Source organism: Camelus dromedarius, chromosome 10 (genome assembly GCF_036321535.1).
Source record: "Camelus dromedarius isolate mCamDro1 chromosome 10, mCamDro1.pat, whole genome shotgun sequence".
NCBI classification, from domain to species: domain Eukaryota; kingdom Metazoa; phylum Chordata; class Mammalia; order Artiodactyla; family Camelidae; genus Camelus; species Camelus dromedarius.
Genome location: NC_087445.1, coordinates 72,532,307 through 72,560,027, shown reverse-complemented (window position 1 = coordinate 72,560,027; position 27,721 = coordinate 72,532,307). Strand labels below are relative to the sequence as shown.

General features: G+C 53.8%; 1 protein-coding gene across 6 annotated transcripts; it reads right to left on the bottom strand.

The window, feature by feature from the left end:
* Nucleotides 1-151: 151 nt before the first annotated feature.
* Nucleotides 152-27,690, bottom strand: LRRC8A (leucine rich repeat containing 8 VRAC subunit A). Of its 6 annotated transcripts, none has more exons than XM_064490584.1 (5): nt 27,568-27,690; nt 24,279-24,385; nt 15,885-16,002; nt 7,281-9,445; nt 152-2,061 (listed from the first exon to the last, which is right to left on the bottom strand). In XM_064490584.1, exons 4-5 carry the CDS (start codon nt 9,435-9,437, stop codon nt 1,786-1,788), a joined length of 2,433 nt encoding a protein of 810 aa, XP_064346654.1. In that variant the 5' UTR covers nt 9,438-9,445; nt 15,885-16,002; nt 24,279-24,385; nt 27,568-27,690; the 3' UTR covers nt 152-1,785. The 6 variants fall into 6 exon arrangements, with proteins under 6 accessions (XP_064346654.1, XP_064346652.1, XP_010982551.1 ...); XM_064490582.1 differs by lacking the exon at nt 15,885-16,002 and adding an exon at nt 9,942-10,333; XM_010984249.3 differs by lacking the exon at nt 15,885-16,002.
* Between the last annotated feature and the right edge of the window lie 31 nt (nt 27,691-27,721).

Here is a 27,721-nt window from a genome sequence, read left to right as displayed (position 1 = left end):
CCCCCAGGAGAGCTTATGGTTTCAAAGGGCAGGCAGAGGAGCAGAGTTAATCATCTTCTAAGTGCCCGATAAATGGTCACTCCACAAACTAGTCCATGGGGCCAAATGAGCCTCAGAGAGCTGACAGGACAACATGGAGACCTCCAAAGGCTACTTTCTGTTATAGATTTATTTGATATTTGAACCGAGTCTACAAGTTCAGACCCACGTGTAACGGATTGCTTCATGGTTGTCAGAGGCTAGTGTGCATTATTTCTGAGGATTACATCCAATGACGCAACAAAGAGAACACAAATGGACAAATGGACATAATCATTAAGACGAGACGCTAAAACGTGCCTTAGTGTCCAAGGGTTTGATCTAAGGCGGGGACCCTTCTAAGGTGGGGACCCCGGTGACTGATCTAAAGTGAGCTGGCTTCCCGCCACCAGGCGCTGAGTCGGCTGTGTGTGCCAGGCACCTGGGACAGAAACTGGAACCAGGACTTGGGGACCTGTCTCCCAGCTGCAACTTCCCCACCCGAGCCCGGCCTCCAAATGTCTGTTCTCAAGGACCAGGTGGTGACAGGGCTGACGTCAGCAGCTGAGGCTAGTAGTGGCTGGCATTGGGCAAACTCATGACACATGATGACATATGAGGTGAGAAAGCAGAGTCCAGGTGAAGTGGCTCCTCTCGGCTCCTTAACACTGTGACGAGGTACGGGGGAGGATGGAGCACCGTTCATCCGGGGATTGGCCAACCCGAGTCTCCTCCTTCTTGGCAGCTCCAGAACATTCTCTTTGGCCAACAGCCACAGAAATGAGAGCCTGCCAAGATACATGGAGGAGAAAGAAAACAAGACACCAAAAACAAAACAAAACAAAACAAAACAACCCCCGCCCTAGGAGAGGAGAGGAACAAACAGACTCCTAGACCAAGGTCACACCAGATTCGGAGGACATCCTGCAGCCTGCACCCCGGGGGAAGGAAACACAATTCAGTGTCTTGCTGATCTGCTCAAGGGGAACTGTTGTCCCGCCCTGAGACCCCAGCTCACTGGCCTTTAGTGTCCTCTTTTTTTTTTTTTTAACGTTTTTTCTTTTTAATACCCAAACCATCAATTTTCAAAGCTTTAAAAATGTTTTTCTTTTTACTGAAAAAAAAAAAAAATGGTGAGGCAAAGCCCAGTCCTGGCCTTTCTACCTGGTGGCCTGCTTTCCCACTGGCTGGGCCACCAGAGCCCTGCCTGGCACCTCTGGGGTGACCATCCCATAACTGGTTCACCCTGGACTGCTCTACTCAAGTCTGGGTGGGCATTCAATGCTGGCGGCATCACCAAAAAAAGGAAAAGGGAAACAGAGCCCGCCCTTCCTTAAAAACCCCCCATCTGAGCTGAACTTTCTTGGGAATGTGTAAGTTATCTGGAGGGAGGGGGCGGGAGGTGGAGAAAATAAATACCAAGAACTAAGTAGGTGTCCCTGGACCTCTGGCATCGGCTCAGCCTGTGGGGCAGACTTGGCCCCAAGGAAGAGGCCGATTGTCCAAATACTGCGCTCCTAGACAGACTACAGGTCTCTGATCTCCCCCACAGGCACCTGCCCTGGGGGACAGGAGTCTCCGGAGCAGAGGGGCCAGCCCCTCGGGTACTGTCCTGTCGACCCGGCTCAGCTCACATTCGGCCCCAGGTTCCCGCCCTGGCTGAGAGGCTGGTTGTAACCGGGGTTCCTGGGTCCTTGGGCCTGAGGACTCCTCAGTGGTCCCGCTGCTGGCCGCTCCGGGACGCCCATGCTGGGTGCCCACCAGCGCTCAGGCCTGCTCCTTGTCGGCCCTCCACAGCCGCTCCTTCACCTCGGGCGGCAGAGTGTTAAACAGGTCCTCCTCCACCACCAGGCCGCTGCGCTTGAGCAGAGGGCACTCGCCCAGCTCCACGGGCAGGCACTCCAGCCGGTTCCCCCGCAGCTCGATCTGCGTCAGGCTGGTCAGCTCGCCCACCCGCGAGGGCAGCGACTGCAGCACGTTGTTGCCCAGGTGCAGGGCCCGCAGCTTCCGGCACTGGAAGAGCTCCGGGGGCAGTGCCTCGATCTAGAAGGGAGAAGCAGAGGGCGGAGTGAGGCGGGTGCAGCTCAGACCCGGGCCTCTGGGCCCCAGGCTTCCCTCCCCTGGGCACCAGTACCTTCTCTGATGCCCATTCCGGCTACCCAAGACAATCGGGCCCAAGTCTGGCTAACTTACCCCTGTACTTTAGATCGCAGCTCTGCAGCCACTTCCTCTAGGAAGCCTTCCCTGACTGCCTGGGTAATCTATGGTGCCCTGTCCCCACAATAGCACTGCTCCCTCCATGGTGAAACTGCTTGTCACCCCTAGACTGTGGCCTCTGAGAGGGCAGGGCTGGGGCTTCCAGTGACAAAGAAGTCATGCTACAGTTACACTCGGCAGCTACTACCAACTCCAGCCCCCTCCTCCACCACTCAGGGCTCAGCAGGAGCCAGGTCCTGCCTGGCTTAAGAACAATTTATGAAAGTAGAGCGGCACGCCGAGAAAATTCCATACCCTCAACTGTTGCTGAGAACCGGGCAGAGCCTGACGTTGGGGGTCAGGCTCCCAGCTGTCAGCTCCCCTCCCTGGGCCTCAGGTTTCTTATCTGTCACGGGCACAGGGAGCCCAGTATTGACCGGAGTCCCTTCCTTCTGAGCAATGGGCAACACTCACACGCTGCTTACCGCAGGGCAGGCTTGCTCCGAGCACGGATACTGTTAACTCACTGAACCCTCAGAACCACTTGTAAGTGCTTGTCAACACTCTTTCCATTTTACAGATGGGTAACTGAAGGAGCTGGCCCGCCTAGAGCGTCACAGCTGGAAAGTGGTGGAGCCAGGATCTGAACCTGGTTCAATAGCCCAAGCTCTGACAGTCCACACGACTGGACCCATCAGTGGAGTCTGGATGGGGCCTGCTGTGTCTCACACAGGAAGAGCCCCAGGAATGCTGGCTTCTTCCCCCGCCCCCGTGAGCAATCAGCCACAGACACGAGCTCTTACTGAGCTCTTACCGTTTGTCCTAAAACGGCCTCCCTCAGATACGATGGGCAGGAGGGACCCTGCCAGCAGGGCAGGAGGCAGGAGACTTGAGCCCCGATCCCATGTGAAGGTGACAAGGAGACTGTACAGTAACCTCTCTGAGCTTGCTCTGTCTCCATCCCCATTTTCCTGCTGAGGAGCCCGAGGCTGGGCAGAGGCCATGCCATGAGGGAGACTCCTGACCTGGGCCTCCACATCCGCTACTGTTGTGCCCAGCAGTCAGGAATGGGGCAGAGGTGGCTTCCAGGTCAGCAAGGCCAAGGTCAGGGACTCAAAGATGGGGGCAGATGGGAGGTGGGCTCTGGCAGGACTGAAGGGCCAGAGCCTCCCAGAGACCCCACTCTACCCAACACTGGCCTCCTCCGAGGACACAGACAGTGGCCAGGGAGCAGGAAAGACTCGACCAGTGATGGCAGAGCTTGGGTTCACATCGGAGCTCTCTCCCTGACACGCCCCCTCCAGTGAGCTGTCTCCAGGCTGCACGGAGAGAAGAGAAGGTGCCTTCAGTGGTTTAGTGCCCACCCTGGCCGCTCCTGTCCCTTGGACCCGTCCTTTCTGAGGTGTGCTCATTCGTTGAAGACATGAAGTCGTTTCTTATCGCCCCAATCCCACCCTCTCCCACCTCCTCCGGGACCTCAACAGCTCCCCCGTGGCCCGACTCCTGCCCCTGCCCACCCTGGAAACCATCCGGCCAGAGGCACTAACAGTCCCTCCTAATCCACTGGACCTGCATCTGTTCTCCTCCACCTGACTCCCCCACGGGCTGTGCTGTTTCACCATCCGTCCCAAAGGCTCGAGCCAGACTCCCCCATCCCTCCGTCCTCTCCCCAGTGATCTCATCAAGGGCCTATCTTCATCCATGAGCCCTGGGGGGACAACTCCTTGAGGTCAGGCTAACTCAACCTGGTCCCTCAGATGTCCCAGGGGTCCCAGACACTCCACATGGGACCTACCCTCTCCCCTCAGAAAACCTCTGCCTTGTCCCATGTCCTGCCTCAATGACCCTCCAGCTACCCAGGCAGCCAAGGGGCAAACCTCAGTCACCTCAGATTTCCTCTCCCCCAACCCAATCCTGCCCTGTTCTGTGATTCTACCTCCAAAGTCTCCCCCAGATTGGCCCCTATCTCCCCATCCCCGGTGGCCTTTGACCATCCAGGCCTCACCCCCTACTGACAGCTGACACCTGTCAGCTCCTGACCTCTCACCTTGCCCTGCCCCCACTCCCTCGTGCTATAGCAAGAGCGAGCTCCCTAAATTCCAAGCCAGCACGTTCCATCGTCGCTCAGTCAATGGGAATTCAGTGAACGCCCTGCTCCACGTCAGGCACTGAACAAAAAGAGCCAAGGTCCTTGTCGTCAGGACATAGAGGGAAGGGACATGAGACAGATTTGCAGATATTAACTACTATATGAAAGAGATAAACGAGTTTCTACCGTACAGCACAGGGAACTATATTCAGTATCTCGTAGTAATATATAATAAAATCGAATATGGAAAGGAATGTATGTATGTATACGTATGACTGAAACATGCTGTACACCAGAAATTGACACAACACTGTAAACTGACTATACTTCAAAAAAAAAAAAAAAAAAAAAAAAGCCATGTGAAACCAAGTGGGAGGAACAGGATGCTCCTGAGCCCTGACACAGAAAGTCCAAATTCCAGGGGCTCAGCTCACACTCAGCTCCTCCCCTGCCAGCTTTCAGCTCCTTGAGGACAGAACCTACTAGACTCTCCCCTTCCTCTTTACCTGGCTAACTCCTCCTCGTCCTTCAGGGCCAGGTGCAATGTCCCCTCCTCCAGGAGGCCCGCCTGCCCCAGGTTAAGTCTGGGTTGAGGCCACGCCTCTGTGCGCCCAGGGGCCTTGTGCCGCAGCACAGTCTTGTCCACTGTGCTAACTGCGGGTTTCTTGTCTTTCCCTGCGATAGGTGAGCTCAGGAAGGGCAGCCAGGGGCCTTCTCTGTTCCTCTGCCCCTGGCTCCTTGCTCCACACTAGGAGTGCTCAAAAAACACTCACCAAATCAAGAATATATATACATGTGTAACTGAATCGCTATACTGTATGTCAAAAACTAACCCAACATTGTAAATCAACTATACTTCAATAAAAATATGTATAAGGAAAAAAAAAGAAACATTCCCCAAATAAATGGATGAATGAAAATCTGAACAAATGGACGAATGAATATGTCCACTCATCAAGATATTCATTAGCATGGGTTTAAACCTCAGAGAACAGCGGCTCACGCCTCCCTGTCTACCCGCACGTGGCCCAGAGTGGGTCACAGGGAAACATCGGGCCCAGAGGGAGGAAGGAGGAGGGCTCCAGCTCAAAAGGAGGAGCCAGACTAGGATTGGCCCAAGTGAACTTTTTTCCCTACAAAGGCCTCTGGCCTTCCAGGGGGCGGGGACAGGACGTGAGTAAGCAGGGTGGTGAACTGGGTGTCAGAGGGTCTCCTTCCTTGGGACAGCATGCCTGCCGCCAGGCTCTTCCCGAGGGGTGACCTTAGCCAAAGGCATGACCTAATAGGCATGCTTGGGGTGAGGAGTCCAGGGTTGGGGACAGGTCCGGGAGCTGCCTGGAGGCCAGCCACACCCACCACCGGTGGGAGGGCCCACCAAGACCTGATGGGTGTACATCTCCCGGGACAGGGCAGGCATCACAAGGGGTCCTGGGATGCCCAAGTCTGACCAACTCCAGGGGCAGTTCGGCCCCACACTGTGCTCCAGGGGTCACTTGGTCCCCCTCTACATGCTAAAGCAGGGGTTGTGTTTGTTTGGTACTCCCCAAAAGGCGCTTCTCCCCAGGATTCCAATGTTCCTGATTAGAGAGGGCCTGTCCTAGGCCCTGGGGGGCAGATTCTCCAAAGCGAAGCAACCTGGGATCTGACCTTCACACCTGTACATTCTCATACATGCGCACAGCCATGATTTGGGGGAGACAAACAGGATTTGTCACAATCTCTGATATATGGAGACAGGCTGGTTTGCAGGGAGAGAGGCTTAGGGAAGAGGGGAGGGGGATTTCTAGGAGTCAGAGGTCTGGGGTGCCCATACCATCTAAATGATGCTAGAGAAGGCATGTCTCTCCTGGGGCGGGGGCATTTCAGGGGCTGCTTGCCTCCGTGTCTGAGGCTGCTGTAGAGAGCTCCCATTGGGAGGACAGGATGCCGGGAGCCACGTGCCTAGCACAGGGTGGACACAGAGCAAGTTCTATAAATCCACAGGGCCACTTCATGCTGCTGCCTGTAACAGAGGCGCCGAAGTGGTGGCTGAATCAGATCTCCCTCTCAGCGTCCCAGCTGCTGGCTGTGGGCTCCCACCACCCTGTCTCACTGCAAGCGTGTCCACGTGAAACCACCCACCTCACTGAGAGAGGGTTTCCACCCAGAGTGGGGACCAGGAAGATGTTCTTTTCAATGTCAGCCTCCCTGCAGGTCCCCAGCAGGGGTGGGCAGGGCAAGGGGAGGTTCCCCCCAGTGGCTGAGGTTTTGTTACCATGGCAGTGGCCAGACCACAAAGCCACAGGAGCACCCTGACCTCAACCCCCGTATACCTGCTTCCTTGGGTGGCAGGCTTCCCCGGACAGGCAAGGGGCTGGCCCACAGGAGCCGTCAAAGGTCTCAGGGTGTCTCCAGGGAGTGGCCTCTAGCACTGCAGGCCCACAAAGGTTTGCACAATTTCCTCTCCAGAAAGGCAGGTGGTGACAAGCCAGCCCCAACTAAGCCCAACTCTGACCTCCACCAGCCCCAAAACGCAGAGGGGAGGGGGTGTGAATGGCACTGGGATTTATACTGGCAACCCACAGAGTTTCTGTCCCTGGTGGACCCAGACAGGCCCCTTGGCTCCAAATCTGGTCCATGACAAGCTGAGGGAGACACCGCAAGCTCCAGGCCCTCTAAGTCGCACCTCCCACAACACAACCCAGAGAGAAGGGAGGGCCTTGGACCTCCTGTCTATGCACATCCCTGCCTAAGGCCATCTCAGGGACAGGCCCTGCCTGACCACACCATCCCCCCGGCGGGAGAAGGCTACAGCATTCTGTGGCAAAGACAGGCTCCCAACCCCACAGATACCAATTCAGCAGAATCAGGGCCAGCGCCTGGGAATCTGTATTTTCAACCAGCTCCTCCCGGATGGTTCTGGGAACCACGGGTGAAGACTCCGAACTCGGGAGCAACTTGGGGCCGTCCTAAGACACTGGGCCTCCCGAGCACTCACCCGGTTGGCCGTGACAGCCAGGTTCTGGAGGTTCTGCAGGAGCCCGATGTCGGCGGGGAGGAAGGTCAGGTTGTTGTGGCTGAGGTCCAAGTAGCGCAGCTTGCGGCAGTAGAAGAGCTGGGTGGGGATCTTCTCGATCTTGTTGCGGTTCAGGTAGAGGCGCTCGAGGTTGGTGAGGTTGCCGATCTGGATGGGGATGTAGGCGATGTGGTTGTACCACAGCTTAAGGCAGGTGAGGCGATGCAGGTGCTGGAAGCTGATGATCTCCTCGATGGTCTTGAGGTTGTTGTCCTTGAGGTCGATCTCCTGCAGGTTGTGGAGGCTGAAGATGGAGTGGGGGATGCGCTCCAGGTCGCAGCGGATCAGCTCCAGCTCCGTCAGGTTCGCCATCTTCTTGAGGCTGTTGAGGACGATGAGCTTGGTGCCCTCGTTGTTGATGGACAGCTTCTGCAGGTGCACGCCCACGTCCGTGACCACCTGCGGCAGCTTGCTCAGGTTGCTCTTGAGCCGCAGCACCTTGAGCCGCTTGAGCTCGCGCAGCCCGTCAATGACGATGTAGCGGTTGTTCTCAGCGCTCAGGTTGCCTGTCAGGTGCAGCTCCTCCAGCGTCTTCAGGCTGTAGATCCACAGCGGGATCTCTTTGATGTCCGTGAACTTGATGTGCAGCGCCCGCAGGTTCTCGCGCAGGAAGGCCAGGGCTGGCGCCTCGATTTTGGCGGCCGTGTGGTACAGCCACAGCTCCTTGAGGCCAGTGAGCTGCGCGATGCTGGGCGGGATGGTCACATCTGGGATCAGCTCCAGCTTCAGCACCTCCAGCTCCACCAGGTCGAACACAGTGTCAGGGATGCCACTGAGCATGAACAGGTGCAGCTCCAGCTTGTCCTGCGCGTTCTTGGTGAGCCGCTGCCGCAGCTTGTCCAGCGTCCACTCGTTGTTGAGGTTCAGCTGCCGCAGCTTGTTCTCGCTGACCTCCGACAGGAAGACGGCGAAGCGCTTGGAGTAGAGCGGGTCGTACTGGTCGATGAGGTGCAGCATGAAGGCGAAGTCGTTCTTGACGTCGGGGATGTCGCTGTAGCTGCTCTCCTCGCGGATCGACTCGAACGAGTACTTCTTGAGGGAGCGCCGCAGCATCCACCAGAGCGTGTACATGCAGATGAGGCCGTAGAAGATGACCAGGCTGATGTAGAAGGACGCCAGGATCTTGAAGAGCGTGGCCAACGGGTGGGCGCACCGGTAGGTGCGGTAGCCCGTTAGGCTCTCGATGTCCACGGTGCAGTCCACGTCGAACTTGATGTTATGCACGTAGTAGACGGTGTAGCAGATGATGAGGATGAACTTGATCACCTTGATGATGGTCTGCCGCATGTAGAGGCGGTACACGATGTCCCCCTCCTCCACGTGAGTCCGAAACTTCTTCACCTTCTCAAACAGCGCCTTGGCCTGCTCCCCCTCCTTCTTGTCCAGCACGCCCGTCTCCGAGCGGTCCACGATGCCCTGCTCGATCCGAGACTTGGTCCGCTGCAGCATGGGCACAGTGGCCTCCACGTCCTCACTGACCGTCGACGATTTCTTGTCCATGGAGCCGTTCATCTTGCTAAAGGCCGGCTTGGGGTCACTCTCTTCCACCACCGTCTCTGACAGGGCCCGCGTGGTCCAGGGCGAGTCAAAGCACTTGAGCAGGATGGACACAAAGTGCTCCAGCTTCGAGCTGGTGCGTGGGAACTTGAACCAGAAGTTGCTGCAGGCCAGGAAGATGAGCGTGTGCAGAAGCACCAGGTAGGGGAAGTACTTGGCGAACCAGTGCAGGCGGTTCTCGTAGCACACAGCATCAACGTAGTTGTACTGGTGCCGGTCCAGGTCATACTTGATGCCCGTGGGGCTGCCATCAGGGGTCGACAGGATCGTGGAGTTGGGATAGGTGGGCTCTGGGCCAGGAGATGCCCAGCCCCGGAACGAGTCGTTGCAGGAGTCCTTGGTGACCCACTTACATGGCAGGCAGATCATCTTGTCCTGGGTGACCTGCAGCGTGCCCCCAAAGACCGCGATCATCAGCATGACAATGGAGATATAGTCTGTGAACACGTCCCACCACGGCTTCAGGATCCGGTATGCTGGCTGTGTGTCCGCAAAGTAGCGGAGCTCTGTCACTGGAATCATGGTTCAACCTGAAAGGGACCCACAGGAGGGGATTAGCTCAGGGTGGCCTGGCTTTCTGGGACCCGGGGGTCAGGGGAAGGAGACAGTGGACTCACTGTCCAAAATTCAACCTCAAGTCTAGCTGGGAGTCACAGCCTTGCCACTCATGGGGCAGCCCACAGATCGGCCCTTCTCCAGAGACCACGTGGGCATCAAGTGCAGGGAAGCCACACAAGGAAGGCAGGCAGCCTCCCCATTTCACAGATAGGAAGGCTGAGCACTGAGGTCCAGGCCCATGCTGACAGATCGCTGAAGCAGCCTCACAGGGATCCCCCATCCCAGCAGGATTCCAGAATTCCTGTCTAGACCCCATCCTATTAATGATCAGAATGCCCAGAGGAGCCAGTTGAAAACTTCCAATTCACCTGGAACTAGCTGCCATGATGTTCCTTCCATGATCTGAAGAGATTTATTCAAAGTGTGAGAAAAGCCAAATGCAAAAGAGGGGGCTTAATATGAACTCACTTTTGTATTTTGACAGGGGTTGCACTGGGTCTGTAGGTTGCTTTGGGTAGCACGGCCATTTTGATAATGTTGATTCTTCCAGTCCAAGAGCACAAGATATCTTTCCATTTCTTTGTATCATCTTCAATTTCCTTCATCAGTGTTTTAGTTTTCAGAGTATAGGTAACTTCCTTGGTTAAGTTTATTTCTAGGTATTTTGTTGTTTTTGATGCAATGAAAATGTCTATGCCAGTTATAAAATTCTGGCTTTTGAAGTGAAAAAAAAAGTGAATGAAGGACCGCAAATGGAAAATATCCTTCTTTCTTATGGGTGAGTTGTATTCCATCACATATATATGCTGCATCTTCTTTATCCATTCATCTATTGATGTGCACTAAGGATGCTTCCATATCTTGGCAATTATAAATAATGTTGCTGTTAATAGCAGGGTGTATGTATGTTTTTTAATTAATTCTTATTTTGTGGTTGGCTTTATTCCTTTGATAACTATGTAAGTTTAAAAAGCTAAAGCTCTAAATGTTCTTAGAAACAATTAACAGTACATATACGTAAATTTTAAAAAATACATGCAGTATATTGTGTATACGTATTTACATGCAATATATTGCTTATGTGCAGTCAAATTGTAACAATTCTACCTAAGAAAACTGAAAAAATGGAAAAAAGTGAACTCACTTTTGTAAAACAAATAGGGAAGTTTAAGAAATCCCATGCGTGTGCATGTAGGTTCGTCCTTGTACAATTCTGGGGCGGGGGGTTGGGAAGGACACACACACACACACACACACACACACACACACACACACACACACACTGGGTGCAATGACAGGTGCCTGGGGGAGGGATTGAGCAGAGAGGACAAGGAAACAGGGCTGTCCTCCACCCCAAGCTGGATGACATGATCACATTGACACTTTAATGTAAAATAATCTCTGGCTGTGTATGTTCCTGTGTGTGTAAAGATTTTTAAAACAGCAGCAGCAGATTCTCTCCCTGGAGAGTTCAATTCGGCAGGTCTTGGGTAGAGCCTGGGAATCTGAGTATTTAACACCTGACTTCAATGATGCTAACGATTGGCCAAGTTTGGGAAACACTGGCTAAGGGGCCACAGTCAGGAAATGCAGCCAGGGACACAGGTGTGCAGCGAAATAAACGTGGGAGGAAGTCCTGTCCTTGGGCTGTCTGTGAGCACCCTGCTGTGACACGTTACTCCTGTAACACGTGGCTTGTGAGACTGCAATGGACGGGAAAGGTACTAGGTGTTCACTGGACAACACTTGGGAAGATATAAAAAAGCATTAAGGCCAAGAAAAAAAAGTCCCCTGTAAGAAGACCGCCCAGTCACCCACTGTTAACTTTTCAATAAATGATAAACTTCCAGTCTTTTTTATGTCTACTTTTTAAAACCAGTGATTTTACTTTTTACTCCCTATTTTCTAATCTAGAGTCCAGATTTTTAAACCAAGGTTTAAATACCTGTGTTTTGACAAATGGGTCTGTTGCTCTTGGGAGAGGAACAAGAGCTCCCAGGTTATGAGACTAGGCCACCTTACTTTGATTACTGATAATACTAATAATGACAACAGTAACAAACCCTTCGTAAAACAGGGCCTCCCACAAACACCAAATACTTCCCATCCCATCTTTCTCAGGCACACTGGGATGGGTGAGGACAGGAGGAAAGCAAACCTGGACCCTGTGAGGGAATTGGGGTGCTGAACAGATGGACGTGTGCCAGGCACTGGGCTAGCCCTTACCATGGAATCTGCCTCATGGGGGCCCTCTGATGCTGGGATGCAGGGTCTATCTTTGGCCCCATTTCACAGATGGGAGAACTAAGGCACAGGGAAGTGAAATCACCTGCCCAACGTCACTCTACTACTCAGGACAGAGAGGAGACCAAACCCAGGCCTGTCCCTCCACTGCCCCACTCAGGTCCTCACCGCTGTGCGGGCTCACTGTTCACCTGCTCAAGGCCTCACACACAGGCAGTGCCAAGAGACTGAGCCCAGGAGTCCAGCTTCCCTGCCCCCACCTCCAGGTTCCCAGAGCTCAGGTCACTGCGGGGCCAGCAGACACCACCACCCGTCCTGGGCCAGTGGCTCCAGCCCAGGGGTCAGCCCTCCTGGTGAGGCCAGGACTCACAGGCCGGGGTGACTATCTGCCCCACAGGAAGGTCCCGGCCTCTAATGACCAGCTGGCTCCTCGCACCACCCACACTCCTGGGAAAGTGGCCGTCCAGGGGAGGGCCTGCTGAATCACACAGCCGGCCCCCATCTGAAAGACTCCCCAACACTCATCACTCCCTTCCCAGCTCCCTGAGTCCACATCCAGGCAGGCGCCCAAAGACTGTGGACCGGAAGGGAGGAGGGGCCGGGCCCAAGGGCCTGAGGGTGTGCAACAGCCCGCCCCTGGATCCAGGATGAGACCGCCAGGGCAGGATGCCAGATGCTGGGGGTGGGGACAGTTTATGACCAGGCAGGATGTGGTTGCAACCTCACTGTTTCGGAGGGAGAGTGGGTGTGTCAGCCTCCTGCAGAACACCCAGGCTCTCAGTGCGGAGCTGCCTCTGGGCCCTGCTATCCTGCGGCTTTGCTTACGCTGCCTTCCCAAGTCCCTTGGGTACTGAGGTGGGAAGTGTCCACAGCTCTGTCACAGGGGAGGGGCCTAAGGCTCCGAGATAGGAGACGGTCCGTCCACTCCAGTACATCTGGTTCTTCCCCCAACACCTGTCCCGAAGCACATTCTGAACTCTCTCCGTTCAGCCCTTGGCTCAGTCCTCTGTGGGCAATAAAAGTGACCAAGGTGTGTCTCCTGCCTTAGGGGCCTCTCGGTCCAGTGTGAACATGTGGGGAGGGGTAGGAGAGACAGAGGAAGGTCCAAATAACTGGACCCGAGTCAGGGCAGGGGGCAGCTGTGGCTACAACACAAGAGACGGATGCCACCTCCCTGCTGAGAAGGGCTTCATGGAGGGGACGGTCCTGTCCTGGTCCCTAAGGTGCCTTGTCAGCCCCGGGCTGTGCCCATTCCACCGTGTGGAGGAAGCAGGGACAGAGCCAGGAGCCCAGGTCACACAGCTCAGAAGGGCAGGGCTAGAGTCCAGCATAGGCCCGGCCTCGTGTGAAGGATCTGTCTCAGGGTGGAGGGGTGTCCACCCTCTAGCTGCACTGTGTTTCTGTCTCAGCTCTGCCACCAACTCACTGTGGGACTCTGGACAAGTCACTGCCCCTCTGATAGCATTTGGGGGAATCTGGAAAGAAGGCGCAGGCACCAAAGCCCAGGCTTTAGCCCCCAGGGTGCCAGGGACCAGGTGCCTGCCCCATGACTGGCCCCCAAGAGGAGACGGCCAGGTGGTCGGGGAGGTAGGGAGCCAGCAGCTGAGAAGCACAGAGACCTGTGTGCAGGCTGGGGCGCTGCCGTGGCCTTGGCCTCAGGCAAAGTCCTCACTGGCTCTCAGCCTCAGGTTCTTCGCAAATAAAACAGGCAGATACCTCACAAGGCTGCCGGGAAGAGTCCATGGAAATTCCACGCTTCTAAAGTGCTTAGTGCAGAGAGGGGCGGCAGGCAGTTTTGGCTGGTGTCATCTATCCTCATCCTGGGTGAGAAGACCAGATACTGCTGGAGGACAAAGGTCTACGGCACACAGCAGGTGCTCAATAAAAGTATCAAGAAGGGGAACAGGGAAGAAGTGGGTGCAGGAAAGAGCATGGCTGGGGGTGGCAGGTGGGGCCCCAGTTTCAGGTGGATGTGGGCTGGCCTGGGGCAGAGGGAGGAAGCTGAGGCTGGGCTTTGGGCCCCCTCACTGCTCCTGCCCAACCCTGAGGGCCCTGGGGGAGGCGCAGGATCCCCCTCAGGAAGGGAGTGTCAGTGCAGGGACCTGCCCAGGAGCTGGTGACTCAAGGTGACTGAACACCCACAGCTGAAACAGCTCCCCGTTCCATTCTGAGACCGACAGCTGAGGGCCCAGCCCAGAATCCTCACAAGCCCAGGAGGCGCACACCGCTTTGGCACCCTTTCCTTTTTTCTCAAAACTTTTATTGCAGTAAAACACACGTAACATAAAATTTACTGTTTTAACCATTTTTAGGGTGTATAATTCGGTGGCATTAAGTACACTCATCTTGTGCAACCATCACCACCATCCATCTCCAGAACTCTTTTTTTTGGGGGGGGTAGTAATTAGGTTTATTTATTTTTTTAATGGAGGTACCGGGGATTGAATCCAGGCCCTCGTGAAAGCTAGGCACGTGTTTCCCCCTCCAGAACTCTTGTCATCTTGCAAAGCTGAAACTGTCCCTACTGAACACTGACTCCCCAACCCCTACTCCTGCCCCTGGCAACCACCATTCCCCTTTCTGTTCTCTACGAATTTGACTACGCTAGATACCTCATATAAGTGGAATCATACAACATTTATCCTTTTGTGACTGGCTTCTTTCACTTAACATAATGTCCTCCAGGTTCATCCATGTTGTAGCAGGTATCAGACTGTCCTTCCTTTGCTAGACTGAATAATATTCCTCATGCCCATTTTACAGCTAGGGAAACTGGGGCTCGGGGAGAGAAGTCAGATGCCCAACTTCACACTGCCTGTCAGTGATTAGAGGCCACCTTCAAATCCAGATCTGGGATGGAGCTCAGACAAACAGCACTTTCAGAGGCCTATTCAGATGGAGCAGATCCCACCAGACAGCTGCCCCTGGGGCACACCTGGGGGTGGTCAGGAAAGCACCAGAAGGGAAAAGGAGCAGATTCAAGGGAGTGAGGCTTTTCCCCCCAGTTACAGAAAGTGCCCTTTGCAGGAGATGCATTCATCCCCTCCCTGAGCAGAGACCTCCACAGTCAGTACTTCCCCTATCAGAGGTGTGGAAGGGCTGCTCTCCCAGGGCCTGTTTCCCTGCCTGGAAGGGAGCAGGGAATCTGCCATGGACGTACCCACATTTTATATAAGGTATTCAAGGAACAAAGGGGCGTGTAGGTGATCCAGGTCTCTGTCCACCCTGACACTTCCCTTCCCACTGATACCACCACAGACACACCTTGGTCCTGGCTGTCCCTGCCTACAGCCAACAGGCAGGGAGAGGGGCCGTCCAGGAGCCAGGACTTGGTTTCCCCATCCATAAAATGTGCATGGAAACGGATGCCCTGCCAAGCTCTCAGGACTATCAAGAAGTCATAGGTGTGTTGTACACCAGAAAGTGACACAACATTGTAAACTGACTATACTTAAACTAAAAAAAAAAAAAGTTTGGTACTAAAAAGCAAAAAAAAAAAAGGCACAGAAATGAGGCGTCCCAGACAGCCTGTGTGGGGGACCCCGGGCAGGTGGAGAGCAAGGAGCGGTGTGATGTGAGCCTAAAGGCAGAGGGCCTGCCAGGCCAGCCTGGGCTCTGCCACTCAGTAACAGAGTGACGCTGGGCAGGTGACCACCTCCCTGAGTCTCAGTTCCCTCATCTGTGGAATGGGGCTAAAACAGACACGGACCTAATCCTGACTTCAATACAATCGATGGACGGATGAAAAGAGCACAGAATCAGAGCACAAAGGAAGGAAATGGAAGAAGGAAAAGTACCTGCCCTGACACCTGGCAAAGGGACAGGGTTAGGTGGGGCCCAGCACACAGGAAGCTGGCAGTAAGCAGATCTTGGTCTATTAAAGAAGCCACTAGAATGCAAGGAGGAGGCCTTTTCAGAGGAATAAAGTAGCTCTGTATGCAATGCCACTTTGGAAAAAAGCGAGATCCAGAATAATAAATACAATCCCATGTTGATAAACCTTGACCAACCTCGCTGTGCCGTGGGGAAGGGCTCCTTCTCAGACTGGGAATAAGAGGCAGGATGAAAGGAAACTAATTTTTTTTACCTGCATGCATCATCTTTGTGATTGAAAAGAGTTTAGAATTTTAAATAGAGTCTAAAAGAAAAGAAAGAAAAAACCTGGACCTTGGGTAGAGAGGTCGCGTGTTCTCTTGTGGCTCTCAGAGGGCAATCTCAGGGGGGCGATGGGCAGTCGGGTCAGGTCAGGTGTCTGCCCCAGCAGATGGAGAATTTGTAGAGGCTCCTGAACAGAGGATGAAAGATTAAAGGGTTGCAATCGAGGCGGATGAGAAAGACACAAAGGCCATGTACCCTGCTGTCCTCTGTGCTCAGTCTAAATAATTCTCCTTCCAGAACTGATGCATCGCTTTAAGAGACTATGCCCTCCTAGAAGTCAGGGCTTAATGCCTGCCAGTGAGGCAGGGTTCACCCTGGCTGCACCCAGGTAAAGTTCATGGCATGAGACCACTGAGGGGTTGGGGAAGGGGGAAGGCTGGGAGCCCCACAGGACAGGGACCACTCCAAATTCATCCCAGTCCCTGTGCAGAGCCCACAACACAGAAGGTGAAGGTTTGCTGAACTGGGCTGAGTCAGGAAGGAAAGGTGGTAGGAGGGAGGAAGGCAATTGTCAGGGAAAGACTCTAGGACAAAGGTTCAGTTACAGGAACATTCATCACAGTGTTATTTATACCCCAGGAAAACTGGAAACAACCCAGATGCCTGTTACTGTGTGATTGGTTAAATACCTATTAAATGATCAGATAATGGAGTACTATGAAATAATGAAAACATGTCAGAACAGAACACTTGATGACATGAGAAAATGTCCAGAGTGTATCAAATGCAAAAGGTAGGTAAAGAAACTGTGACAGAGTTAGCTTTCTGCAAGAACTTAGACATGTGTCTGAAAAAAATTTGGAAGAATAAGGTGGAAGGGGAGACTACTTATAAAGATCTAGGAATGCAGCTCCTGTGGTGTGGATGGAGGGGTAGATAGATGGACCACAGGACAAGAAAAGCGACTCTACAAACAGACCCCGCAATTTCTGGAAACCTAGACGTGATCGTGTTGGCTTTGCAGGTTGGGGGGAAGACTGGGTGTCCACAAATGCAGCTAGCTCAGTTACTCACATGAAAAAAACACAGCCCCATCCACCTCCTTACATGAAAATAAATGAATTAAAGACCTAGAGCCAAACTTGAAAAAGTTTAAAGAAAAATCTAAGAGACCATCGTAATGTCTTTAAGACAGGGAAGGACTGCTTATCACAAAGAGTACAAGTCCTTGATGTATTGATCACATTAAAGTTAAAATGTATGCACATCACAGGACAGAAGAGTAAACAAGTGAAAAGAACCCACATACTTGGAGGACATATTTGCAATGTTTGGAACCACCAAAGGATTAATATCCAGAATAAACACAGAACTCCCACAAATGTATGAAAAAGACAACCCAGTAGGAAAAAAATGGCAAAATATATGAATGGACTACACATGGAAAAAAATACAAATGAAAATTCATGTATAATTCTTAATCTCATTAATGATCAGGGAATGCAAATTAAAACAATCACATGCATTTCACTCCCCTGCGATTGGCAAAAACGTTGAATTCTTAGATGAGGAGATGGAATGGATGTATCCTCCAGTCCAGCAATTTCCCTCTTAGTTAAAGATCTTAAAGAGTTGTTTTACACACACATGTGAAGCCAGGGACAAGACTGATCACTGAAGAGTTGTTTCTAATAGCAAAAAATCAACAACCTAAATATCCAACAGGAGAAAGGATAAAGTGCTCTCATCATAGAGTGAAATGCTAAGGGAAAGGAGGTTAATGAACTTTAGCTACACGTATCAACATGGACAGACCCCAAAAGAATGCTGAACCAAAAAACAAGCTACAGAATAATACACACATTATATAAAGCTTTCTCTAATGCATGTATCCAAGTATAGTGAAGGTATAAAAACATGCATGGAGAACCTCAAAATCAAGATGATAATTTCATCTAGAGAGAGAAGAAAACAGGATTGGGGAAGAGGCTTCAAGAGCGTTTGAGAGAGAGAAAAAGAGAGAGAGAGAGAGAGTGTGTGTGTGTGTGTCTGTCTGTCTGACTGAAGCAATTACTGTAAAACATTAAGGTCTGACAAAGCTGAGTCACGGGTACAAAGATATCTATTCTAGTTTTACACTGTCATGTGTGCTTAAAATATTTCATACAAAATTTACCAAAACAGTCATCTGTTTCTGCCCCTCCTGGCTGGTTCTCTTTGTGGTCCTCACACCTGCCGGGCTCAGCTGGAGGCAGCAGCTACTGGACAACTGCCAGGCCAGCGGACTCAGCTCTTCCTTCCAACTGGCCTGCTCCTTCCTGGCGCAGCGGCACCTGTGGCCTCTGAGGATACTGCAGAACCCAGCACCACCCCTACCTGGGCCTGTCCTGCCCCCCGGGGAGATGCAGAAGTGGGTAGAATGCAGCCAGACCCTCCCCAGTGTGCAGCACACACAGGTGCAGAGAAGCGGGACCAGGTTCCTGCAGCAGGGCCAGGGCATCCCTGTCCCCAGCAGGTCAGACAGGAAGCCCAGACAGCCCCATTCCCCTTGCAGCAGCAGGTGGATCTCGGGGAGTGTGATAAGCAATAGCTTTGGAGTTGGAGAGATGCAGGTTCAAATCTAGCTCTGTCATAAAATAATTCCATGACACCAGGCAAATTATTTAGCCTAAGCCTCTATTTTTGCAACTTTAAGATAAGAACAATACTACTTACCTCAGATCTGTATATAGTGACCCAAAAGATGTCCAAGACATATTAAGTAATATTTTTTTAAAAGATGCTGACCAGTATATAAAATATACGGTATGTAAAAGAAGCCAGTCATAAAAGGAAGAATACTTGATGTTTCCAGTATTTGGTACTTAAATTTGATACTTTTATAAGTAGAAAAAAATACTTGGGGAAAAAACAAAGGGCCTTCCTCACCCTGTGGTTTCTGAAGATTGTAAAAAAGTTTACAAGAAGCCATCTACTATAAAAAAAAAAAAAAAAAAAAGGTTAGCCCGCCCCTGCCTGCCCTGCTTAGGTAACCACATACTTCGACAGGGCGCAGGGAAACAATGCCTCAGGGTGGGTGAGCTCAGACCCCAGGACGAATGACTTTTCTTCCCTGAGCCTCAGGTTCCTCAACTATAACTGGGATTACAGTATCCACCTCAGAGGCTTATAGTGAGAACTAAAAATAACGTAATGCACATATTATGGGACAACCCATTGCCTGGCACAGAGGAAGTGAGCTACAGCTACCCCCACCCACCTGCCGGGGCAGAACACCCTCCCAGAATTAGTGGGGGCTAAAGCCCAGGAGAGGGCTGAGCCGCAGGCACCAACACCTCCAAGCACAGACCAGACTTCCCAGAGGTCCCCAGGACCTCCCAGGACTTGGAGACCACACTAGAGGGCCTTGAACTTCTGGAGCCCAGGCTCAGGACTCCAGGCCAGGGCAGAGACAGAGCAGGCGACCTGCTTGCAGAACCACCCCCAAGGTGTCAAGCCTGGTCCACGTTGCTGATTTCCTCCTGATGCTCCCTGCAGACGGGGAAGGGAGTCAAAGAAAGGACCAGCTGCCCCTCCGGCCGGGGAGCGGCCGCCCACACACGTTCCACCCCCCCACCCCCACCCCCCAGTGGCCTGTAGAGATTTGGCTTTCACACCTGAGTCGTGGCAGGCAGGCCAGGCTGCGGGTAAACAGGGCATAGAGAGCTTTTTGTTAAAGCCCCAAGAGGCTGGGAAAACTTCCCAAGCAGGAGGGAGAGGAGGCAGGAGCCTGGTGCCCCTCGCCCCTCCTAGGACCACACTTTGGGAGGCTGCCCCTCCAACACTCCCAGGGAAGGGAGTGGGAAAGGGCCATTCCTAAGAGGCCTAAGGAAGACACTGGGTCACCGGCCCTGTCCCCTGGAGGGCTCAGGGCCTGTGAATCTGCTCTGAGGTCAGCGCCCTGGGGCTGCCTCTGGTCCCAGTACAGGAGGGGGGAGGAGAGGCTCACTTATCATCTGGTGTACTCGGCCCCCACCAGCCCCAGAGCAGGCGCTGCCCTCAAGGTCCCCACACCCAGCTGGGGTGAGTCAGCAGCTGCGGGCTGGGGGCGCCGCCTGGCTCGGCATTCACCCTGTATAGAAGGGCACACCCTCGCTTTCCGGGAAAAGAGGGGAGACAGTCTGGGGTGGGAGGGGAAAGAGAACAAGTTTCAGTTCCAAACTGCTCGACATGTAGGCTGGGCCTCGCAAACAGGTTGGTCCTCATGCAAACTTGCAAGGGTGCGGTGGCCTCCCAGGGTGAAGGGTGACAGGTGAAGGACACCCACCTGGGGCTTCCTGCACTGGGCCACGCATGCAGAGACGGCAGGCCAGGCCTGAGGCTCAGACCTTCCCTCCGCCACCCCTAGAGCTCCCGGTCAACGACATGGCCGGTGGGCTAGCACGTCCTGGGCCTCAGCTCCCAATCTCCACGGAAACAGTACAGTGGCTCTCCACCTCACCAGCATGTGACCTTGGGAAAGTCACTTTGCCTCCCAGAGCTCTGGTGTCCTCATCTATAAACTGGCTAATAAGTCTTCCTAGTAGGGCGGTGGTGAGGACTGAACCAGGCAGTCCATAGAAAGCTTTTGGCACAGGGCCTGCTAGCAGTAAGACGCTGTAATGTTAGCTGCTGTAATTACTATGGCAGGTTTCATCAGTTCCCTCATGGGTATGAAATCTGAGGCCCAGAGAGGTTGACTGACCTGCCCAAGGCCACACAGCTATAAGACAGTGGGAAAGATCACCCCAGTCAGCCTTTCTAATGTGCCCATCTGTCTCAAAGGCAAGCAGGTCTCCTGGGCCTACCTGGGCACCCAGAACTCTGGAACTGCTTCCTAGGACAAGATCCCCTTCTCCCAAGGGGCACATGGAATCAAAGTCTCTGTGGGGAACCCAAGCAGGCCATACTCAGATGCTTCCAGTCTCTCAGGTAGAGGTTTAGGAAACTCTGGAAGGGAGCCCAGTTCTGAGTTTGGGCCTTGAAGCCAGGTGTTGGGTCTGGGCCCATGGGAGCAGAGGGGCCTTGAAGGCAGGACTTGATCTGCTCTGAACACTAGCACCACCTTCCTAGAAAGGGTACAAAATGTGGGCAGGAGAAGCCAAGGGAGGCTGCAGACGCATCTTCTGCTATGATCTCAGGGGACCAGGACCAAGGGGGCCTGGCTGAAGGTAAGTTGCCTTTTGGCCTGCTCTCTGGGCTGGAGTGGGGCTGCCCCCAGGGATCCTGACCCAGGGTGCCAGCTGCGAGAGGTGACATGGAGATCACTGCGCTACCCCACGAGGTCCTCTGTCAAGGGGCATGAGTTTGGCAGTGGTGCCTCTGAGGGTGGGTGTCCAGGTGGCATGTGAGAGCCGTGGAAATTTACAGCCACTTCCACTCTGGTGGAATGTCACTCCAGGCATGAGGCTACATCTCAGTGTCTATTTAATTTTGAGGTTTTAAGTCCTCAAGAGACGGTTAAACATAGAACTTACTACAAGATGTGAGATGAGATGCAGCAGAAACGCATCGGGAAAGAGAGCAGGAAATGTCTGTGGCTGGGAGTAAAAGCCGTTCTAGAAACCTCAGCCCCACACATACTGGGAAGTCGTTACAATCCGGGCCTGAGGGAGCTCAGCCCGGCTTCCACATCAAGAGTGGCAGGGCTGGCGGCAGCTGGAGGTGGGGACCAGGGCTGATAGAGGTGCCCTGGGCAGCGTTTGCCAACATGGTCTGCAGGCTCCCAGCCTCACGACGGCCTGGGGAGTGTCTTCAAAGTGCAGATTCCTGGGCCCAGTCCCCAACTCTGACTCTGCAGGACTTTGAGGATGGGTCCAAGGGAATCAGTATTTTGAACAAGCTCCTGGGTGGCTCTGAAACACCCCCAAGTCCGAGAACCCAGAGAAAAAGAAAATGGAAGGTGGGGCGGAAGGAGCACAGGCTGCCAAGGCAAACAGACGCGGGTTCAAGCCCTGACTTGGCCCCCTCGGTTGTACAACTTTGGGCAAGAGGCCTCGTGACTCGAGCCCTGGTCTCCTTGCCTGTAAAACGTGGCCCGATTTCCCCCAGGAGACTCTGGTGGGTCAGATGGTGAACCACACAGTGACCCAGCACGCCGCCTGGGCTCGGACCACAGGACATGAGGCTCTGCGGCTGGGGGGAGGCGAGCAGAGCAGAGCATCACCAACCCAGAGGCTGGCTCTGGGGCTCCTGCCAGAAGCATCCTGTGTGAGAAGGAAAAAGAGACTCCAGGGAAAGACTAGGAGGAAGAAAAGAAAGGGGGTGAGGGAGAGGGTCGGGACAGTACACCAAGAGCACCGCCAGCTGAGGGGCCATCTCTGCACAGACCCTACTCCCAGGGCGGCCCTGCCAAACCGCGCTCTCCGGGCTCCACAAAACAAGACCGCCAGGCCTGAGATCCCTCCTGCTGAAACCCGTCCTGAGGGCATGTCTACATCCCATTGGAGCATCTTTAGACCCCAATCACAGGGAAGCCTCCTGGCCTTTTCCTTGCCTGCTCACCCTCAAGGCTAAAACCTGAGAGGAGTGTCTTGGGGGGACCAAGACAGGCTTCCACAGGGACAGCTGGGGTAAACTGAGTCACAGCCAGATCAGGCCGATATAATACGGTGGGCCCTGCCTCAGGCAGGCAGAGGAGGCCAAATGCCAAACCTGGAGGCCAAAACTTCTGGGGCTGGCCCGTGCTACTCCTCCAGCCACCCCTGGCACAGAGGAGGAATTCGTGATCTCAGATAAGTAGGACCTGCTGCTTCCTGCTCACCGCGGGCCACAGAGACCTCAGCACAGGCCTCCACTCTTGGTGGGGGTAGTGGCAGAGTTTCTCAAAACCAACAGGAAACTCCCACAGGGCAGGGCTGGGGTTGGCTGACCTTGTCCCAATAAACAGGAGAGTCAACAAAATCACACACCAGGCACTTCCCACCCGCCTCTGCTGCTGTAAATGCCCCAACAAACAGCTCAAAAACCCCAGAATGCTGAGGCAGGGGCGCAGTGTGTGTGGGGGAACAGGAGAGTGCTGGGACCTTCTGACAGGACTCACCTGCGGCTCTGCCCTTGCCCGGCAAAGAGGTCCGGGCGGACCACTAAATGAAACAAGAGCAAGCTGCAAACCAGCAGCTCTCATGGGACTTGATTCTAGAAAAAGAAGCCAATAGTAAGAGCATACATGGACAAGTCTATCCCTCCTCATTCACATCTCTGGAGAAGGGGATCATGAGAGACTTTCACTTTCTACATGACATTAAAATAAAAACATTATAAAAACATGTAATGAGCATGTAATTTTGTTGCTAATTACAGAAAAAGGAAAAAAAAAAGAGTACTATTTCTTCTAAAATCCAGGCTGGGGAGGGCCAGGCCTTCCTTAACAAAAAGCTGAGGTGGGAGGTGGACGCAGGGAGCCCTTGGACACAGAACAGAGGACCCAAGCCCAGGATTCCAGGGTCTGGTTCACATCCCACAACCCTGCCTTCCTTCTGGATAAGTTTGAGCAAACTGCTTCCTCCCTCTGCACCTTAGTTTCCACATCTGTAAATGGGGATCAAGGCACTGCATGAGCCTCCTTGAATGACCAAAGGGATCACTGACAAGGGATCACTGTGATAAGTTTCACACATGATAAAGCAGTCCATATACATACTTGCTATGATGAGGGAACACGTTCCAGGATACACCGTGCTCCCTTCTCACATCAACATATTTAACCTTCAAAACTGAAGATTTTGCCTCCCTAAAGGGAAGCAAGGTGCTAATATTATCCCTTTTACAGATGAGAAAAACTGAAGCTCAGAGATACAGTGACTGACCCACAATCACTTGTAGAGCACATGACGGCTGGGACGCAAATGCAGATCTGACTACATAGTTTGGGTCCTAACCAGTGCACGCTCCTGCCTTTTGGAACCATTTCCCAAAGCGTAGGCCAAGGAAGCCCTGTTCCCAAAGACGTCACACGATCACAAAAGTGCAGGGAAACATGACTTGCTAGCTCCCTCTCAGAGACTCATTATGTTTACTTCACTGAGTTCTGAGAAGCTCTTCAAGGCTTAGGAGTCCTACAGCAAGGACCAGGGCAAGTTACTGCTCCTGGAGTTACCTGACCACTGTGACCGAAGAAACTGATGTTCCATGGAAAATGCCTTGGGAAATGTGGTCACGAGACGGCATTAATAACAAGCCAGACTGACAAAAACCAGGGGTTCACGATGCAAGTTAACACGGGCATTCGAAGAGTACAGCGGCCACATGCTACTCAGTGGTCACTGAGTCAGGAGAAGGAGGAAGACTTCTGCCTTCCGCCAGCTCTGCCCTAGAAGCCCTGGACTTACAGTGAGAAGAGCAAAGGGTTGCAGAGACAGGGACACTGCCCTCTGCCAACCAGGCTGGGGAAGGCACCTGCCCGAAGGCCGTGGCTGGCTTGAAGGGAGAGGGCCCAGTCCTTACCCCGTGGACGGCTCTGCTATCTGCGTGTTGGCTGTCGGTGCTGAGGCTGGCCCACGTCTGTCTGGGCAGGGTCCTGGCATTCCTTTTGCTCCATGGAAGCTGCCTCCCTACGAGGAAGCAAGAGCTACTGTCAGCAGGGATGCGTGTGACTATCATTGTGACCTGCTGTGCTGCCAGCAGTTTCGGAGTGCCTGCTCGGTGCCAGGCCTGGGCTGGGGACTAGGGTGACAAGAGAGAATCAGACAGTCTACTGGGAAGATGCCAAGTCAACAACTAGAACTGGTGCTTGAGAGCCTGGGACTCTGCTGGGGGGCATCTGGAACCTCTGGGAACATGGAAGAAGTCCTAGACCTAGACTAGTGGGGTCTTCTCCCAAGAGAAGGTGTTGTCTGAGCTGATTCCTGGGAAAGAGTGGGAGCTCGAAAAAGAGCATTCCAGGCAGAAGGAAAAGCACATGTTTGCCCGGAGGGGAGAGAACAGGACAGAGAACGCTGAGTGATTCAGCGTGGCTGGATGTAGGGCTGGAGGTGGAAAGGGGCAAGAGGTGAGCTACCGTGGGGTAAGCTGGATCCAGGCAGAGACACAGCCTCAGCCCAGACACATGACTTTGACTTAAACACAAAATCCAACCACCATCTATAGTCAAGAAGCATTCAGTGAGCGTCTACTACGTGCCAAGCTCTCTGCTCAGCACTGTTTACAAGAGCGAACAAGACCAGTTGGGAAGGTGGGAAGAGATGTGCAATCAGACTACAATAGGGTAGGGGAAGCATCTAAAGCAGCTGGGAGCTGGGAGTGTGGCCGAAGGATAAGGAGGAGTTAGCAGGAAGAGGGGGCGGAGGGGTGGGGAGAGGCTGCACAGACAGGGGTATTGTGGAGCCTTCTGGCCATTTATTAACACTGAGCATTTATCGCACCTACTCAGTGCCAGGCACTGTGCTGGGAGGAAAGAGGCAGAGGATGGTCTCCAGCCTTCCAGGGAGACAGTCAATAAGCTGGCACTCCCATACAGGGTGATGGCAACTGGGCACTGAAGCCCCTGGGGCTATAAAGGCACAGAAGCCTTGGAGCCAGCCTTCACTACCACCCCTCACCCTCCTTGACAAGGAGAGGGACACCCACTGAGGCTGGGAAGTCCAGTCACTTGCCTGTGACAGAGGTAGGCCAAGAATTCAGGCCTCTGGACTCACTGGCACTGATTCTTCTAATTCTTTCTCTTCTAGGAAACACACACTGACCACCCCCTACATTTTCACCCACAGCAAATGCCGCCTTCCCCTGAGCTGCCTCTGTAATATTTCTAGTATTACACTGGTCACCGTATCAATGTTTTCCTGTCTGCCTCTCCTCCCAGACTGTAGCCAGGGATCGTGGTCTCCTAGTACCATTCTTGGCCCAGACCTGGCACTTACTTACTAAAGGATGATTCAATGAATGAATGAATCAATGAATCAATGAGTTAAGGGATAGAGAGATGGTGTCCTGGGCTTTAGGGCCCTGCATTCAACCCACCTGACTCTCCATGAGACCTTAGACCATCAGCCTGTGAAAATCTGGAATCACCTCCACTCTCAGGAGAGGGAATCAGGAACCAAGCTGATTCCTTCCCTCTGACTCTTACAGGCTAGGTCAAGGCCAAGCCAGGCAGCAACCCAAGGCCCAGCCAGCTCCCCAGGTTGTGACCTCCTGGGGCAGTCTTCAGGAGCCCACAATCTCCAGAAAGGCCATGCAAACTATGCAGAGGAAATTGCTTCCTAGTGGGTGTGACCAGGGGATGGAGTACAAAAGCATCTGGCTGAGTTCAGGGCAAAGTCAGAAATGTTTCTTGGGCCCTTGCTCTGTGCCCCACAGCCCCTGGAAGGCAGAGGGGCATTAGCGCTAACCCTGAAGAATCTCTGAAACTGGACAACAAGGCGGCAGGGGCCAGTCATTCATGCCATAGCACCTCTCCAAAAGCCAGTCTGCGAGCACAAGTCACCTGTCCTTGCCTCCCCTTGTGAGCCAGAGAAAGACTTGACCTTCACGAAGGCAATGCCAGTGTGACTGAGCCATAGGCACTGCCCAGTCCCTCTGAACAAACTCTCACTCCCCCAGCCCCTCCACAGGAAGGATCACCAACATCAGACTTCCTCCTCCTGACTCCAGTCTGTCTGTCTGCCAGTCTGTCTGCTCAGAGGGCAGGATACAGTTCAGCAGGGGTAAAAGGTACTCCTAATGGAAAAGGTGGGGGAGGCCCTTGGGAGCCTTTCAGCTCCCCCAAATCCTTTCTCCACGATTTAGACCCAAATTCCCCTTCCCTCACCAAGCTCTCTCCCTTCTCATCCTTGCACCTCATAAGGCTTCCGGGGATAGGCAGGGGAAGAGCCGTCAGGGGAATGTGGTCACCAAGGGATGGCCCCACCCTTCCAGCCAAGTCCCCAACAGGAGGAGGTTGCCGGCCACCCCTCAACCATCTCTCCTCCTTCCCAAAAAAGGCAGCAGTTGCATCAGCTAAGAACCAGCCCAATCTTGGTGCACTCCAGTCCAGACCAAGGGAAAGAAGCAGTCAACAAAAGGAGCAGAATCATCATGAACCTCTAGAGCCAGTAACTATTCTCCTTCAGCTTGGGAGCCAACTTTGCTGGATCTCCAGCCCGGACCTCATCAGATCTGGCTCTCAGGCCCATCTGGATGCACAGAGCACAGGCAGGATCCGGGTCCTCAGACGTTCCACCCAGCTTCCCAGGAACCCCAGCCCAGACAGGCCCCAAAAGCCTAGCCAGGGATCTGTCCCCAACTCAGGGCACTGTTCCCGCCGGATCAAGAGGAGGGAGGGGTTCAAGGGAAGAGGAGGGGGCCAGGAGCCCAGGGTAAGAGAGCAGGGGAATTCTTTAAAGACGGAAAAAAGCTGCCAAGGAGAGCTCAGAGGTGGAAACTCTAGGACGGGTGCAGTGTGTGTGTGTGTGTGTGGAGGGATGAGGATCTGGGGCAACCCAGGGGATGACAAGGGGACCTGGGGGAGCCGAGGCGGAAACTCCCGGGCTGTAGAGCGCAGGGAGGCACTAGGGTGCCTGGGAGGGGGCTCGCGCGCCGCGGCACAGGGGAGAGGGTGGGGTCTCGGTGACCCGGGGGATGGGAAATCCTGAGGTAGGCCGAACTGAGCTGCCGCAAAAGGCCCCCAGAGAGCCGGCCCCGGAAAGCAGAGCCCCAGTTGCCCAGGGCGCCTAGGGCCGGGCAGCTGGCCAGGTCGTACAAGAGTAGATTTCGAGAGGTGACAGTTCGCGCCCCCTTCCCCACCCCACCCACTCACCTGGGCTCGCCGCGCAGGGCCGCCCAAGCCGGCAGCACCGAGCCCCTGCCGCTCCGTCCCGCCGCCGGCCACTGCGCCCCTCCGGCGCCTCCTTTTGTTTGTCCCTCACTGCACCACTCAACCTCCTCCGCCCCGGAAGTGACGTCACCGTCGG

Coding starts and splice junctions, on each gene's coding strand:
- LRRC8A (XM_064490584.1), bottom strand. CDS start 9,437: ATGATTCCAGTGACAGAGCTCCGCTACTTTGCGGACACACAGCCAGCA. Junction 2,062..7,280: donor TGGCTGTCACGGCCAACCGG/GTGAGTGCTCGG, acceptor TCTCCCTTCTAG/ATCGAGGCACTGCCCCCGGA.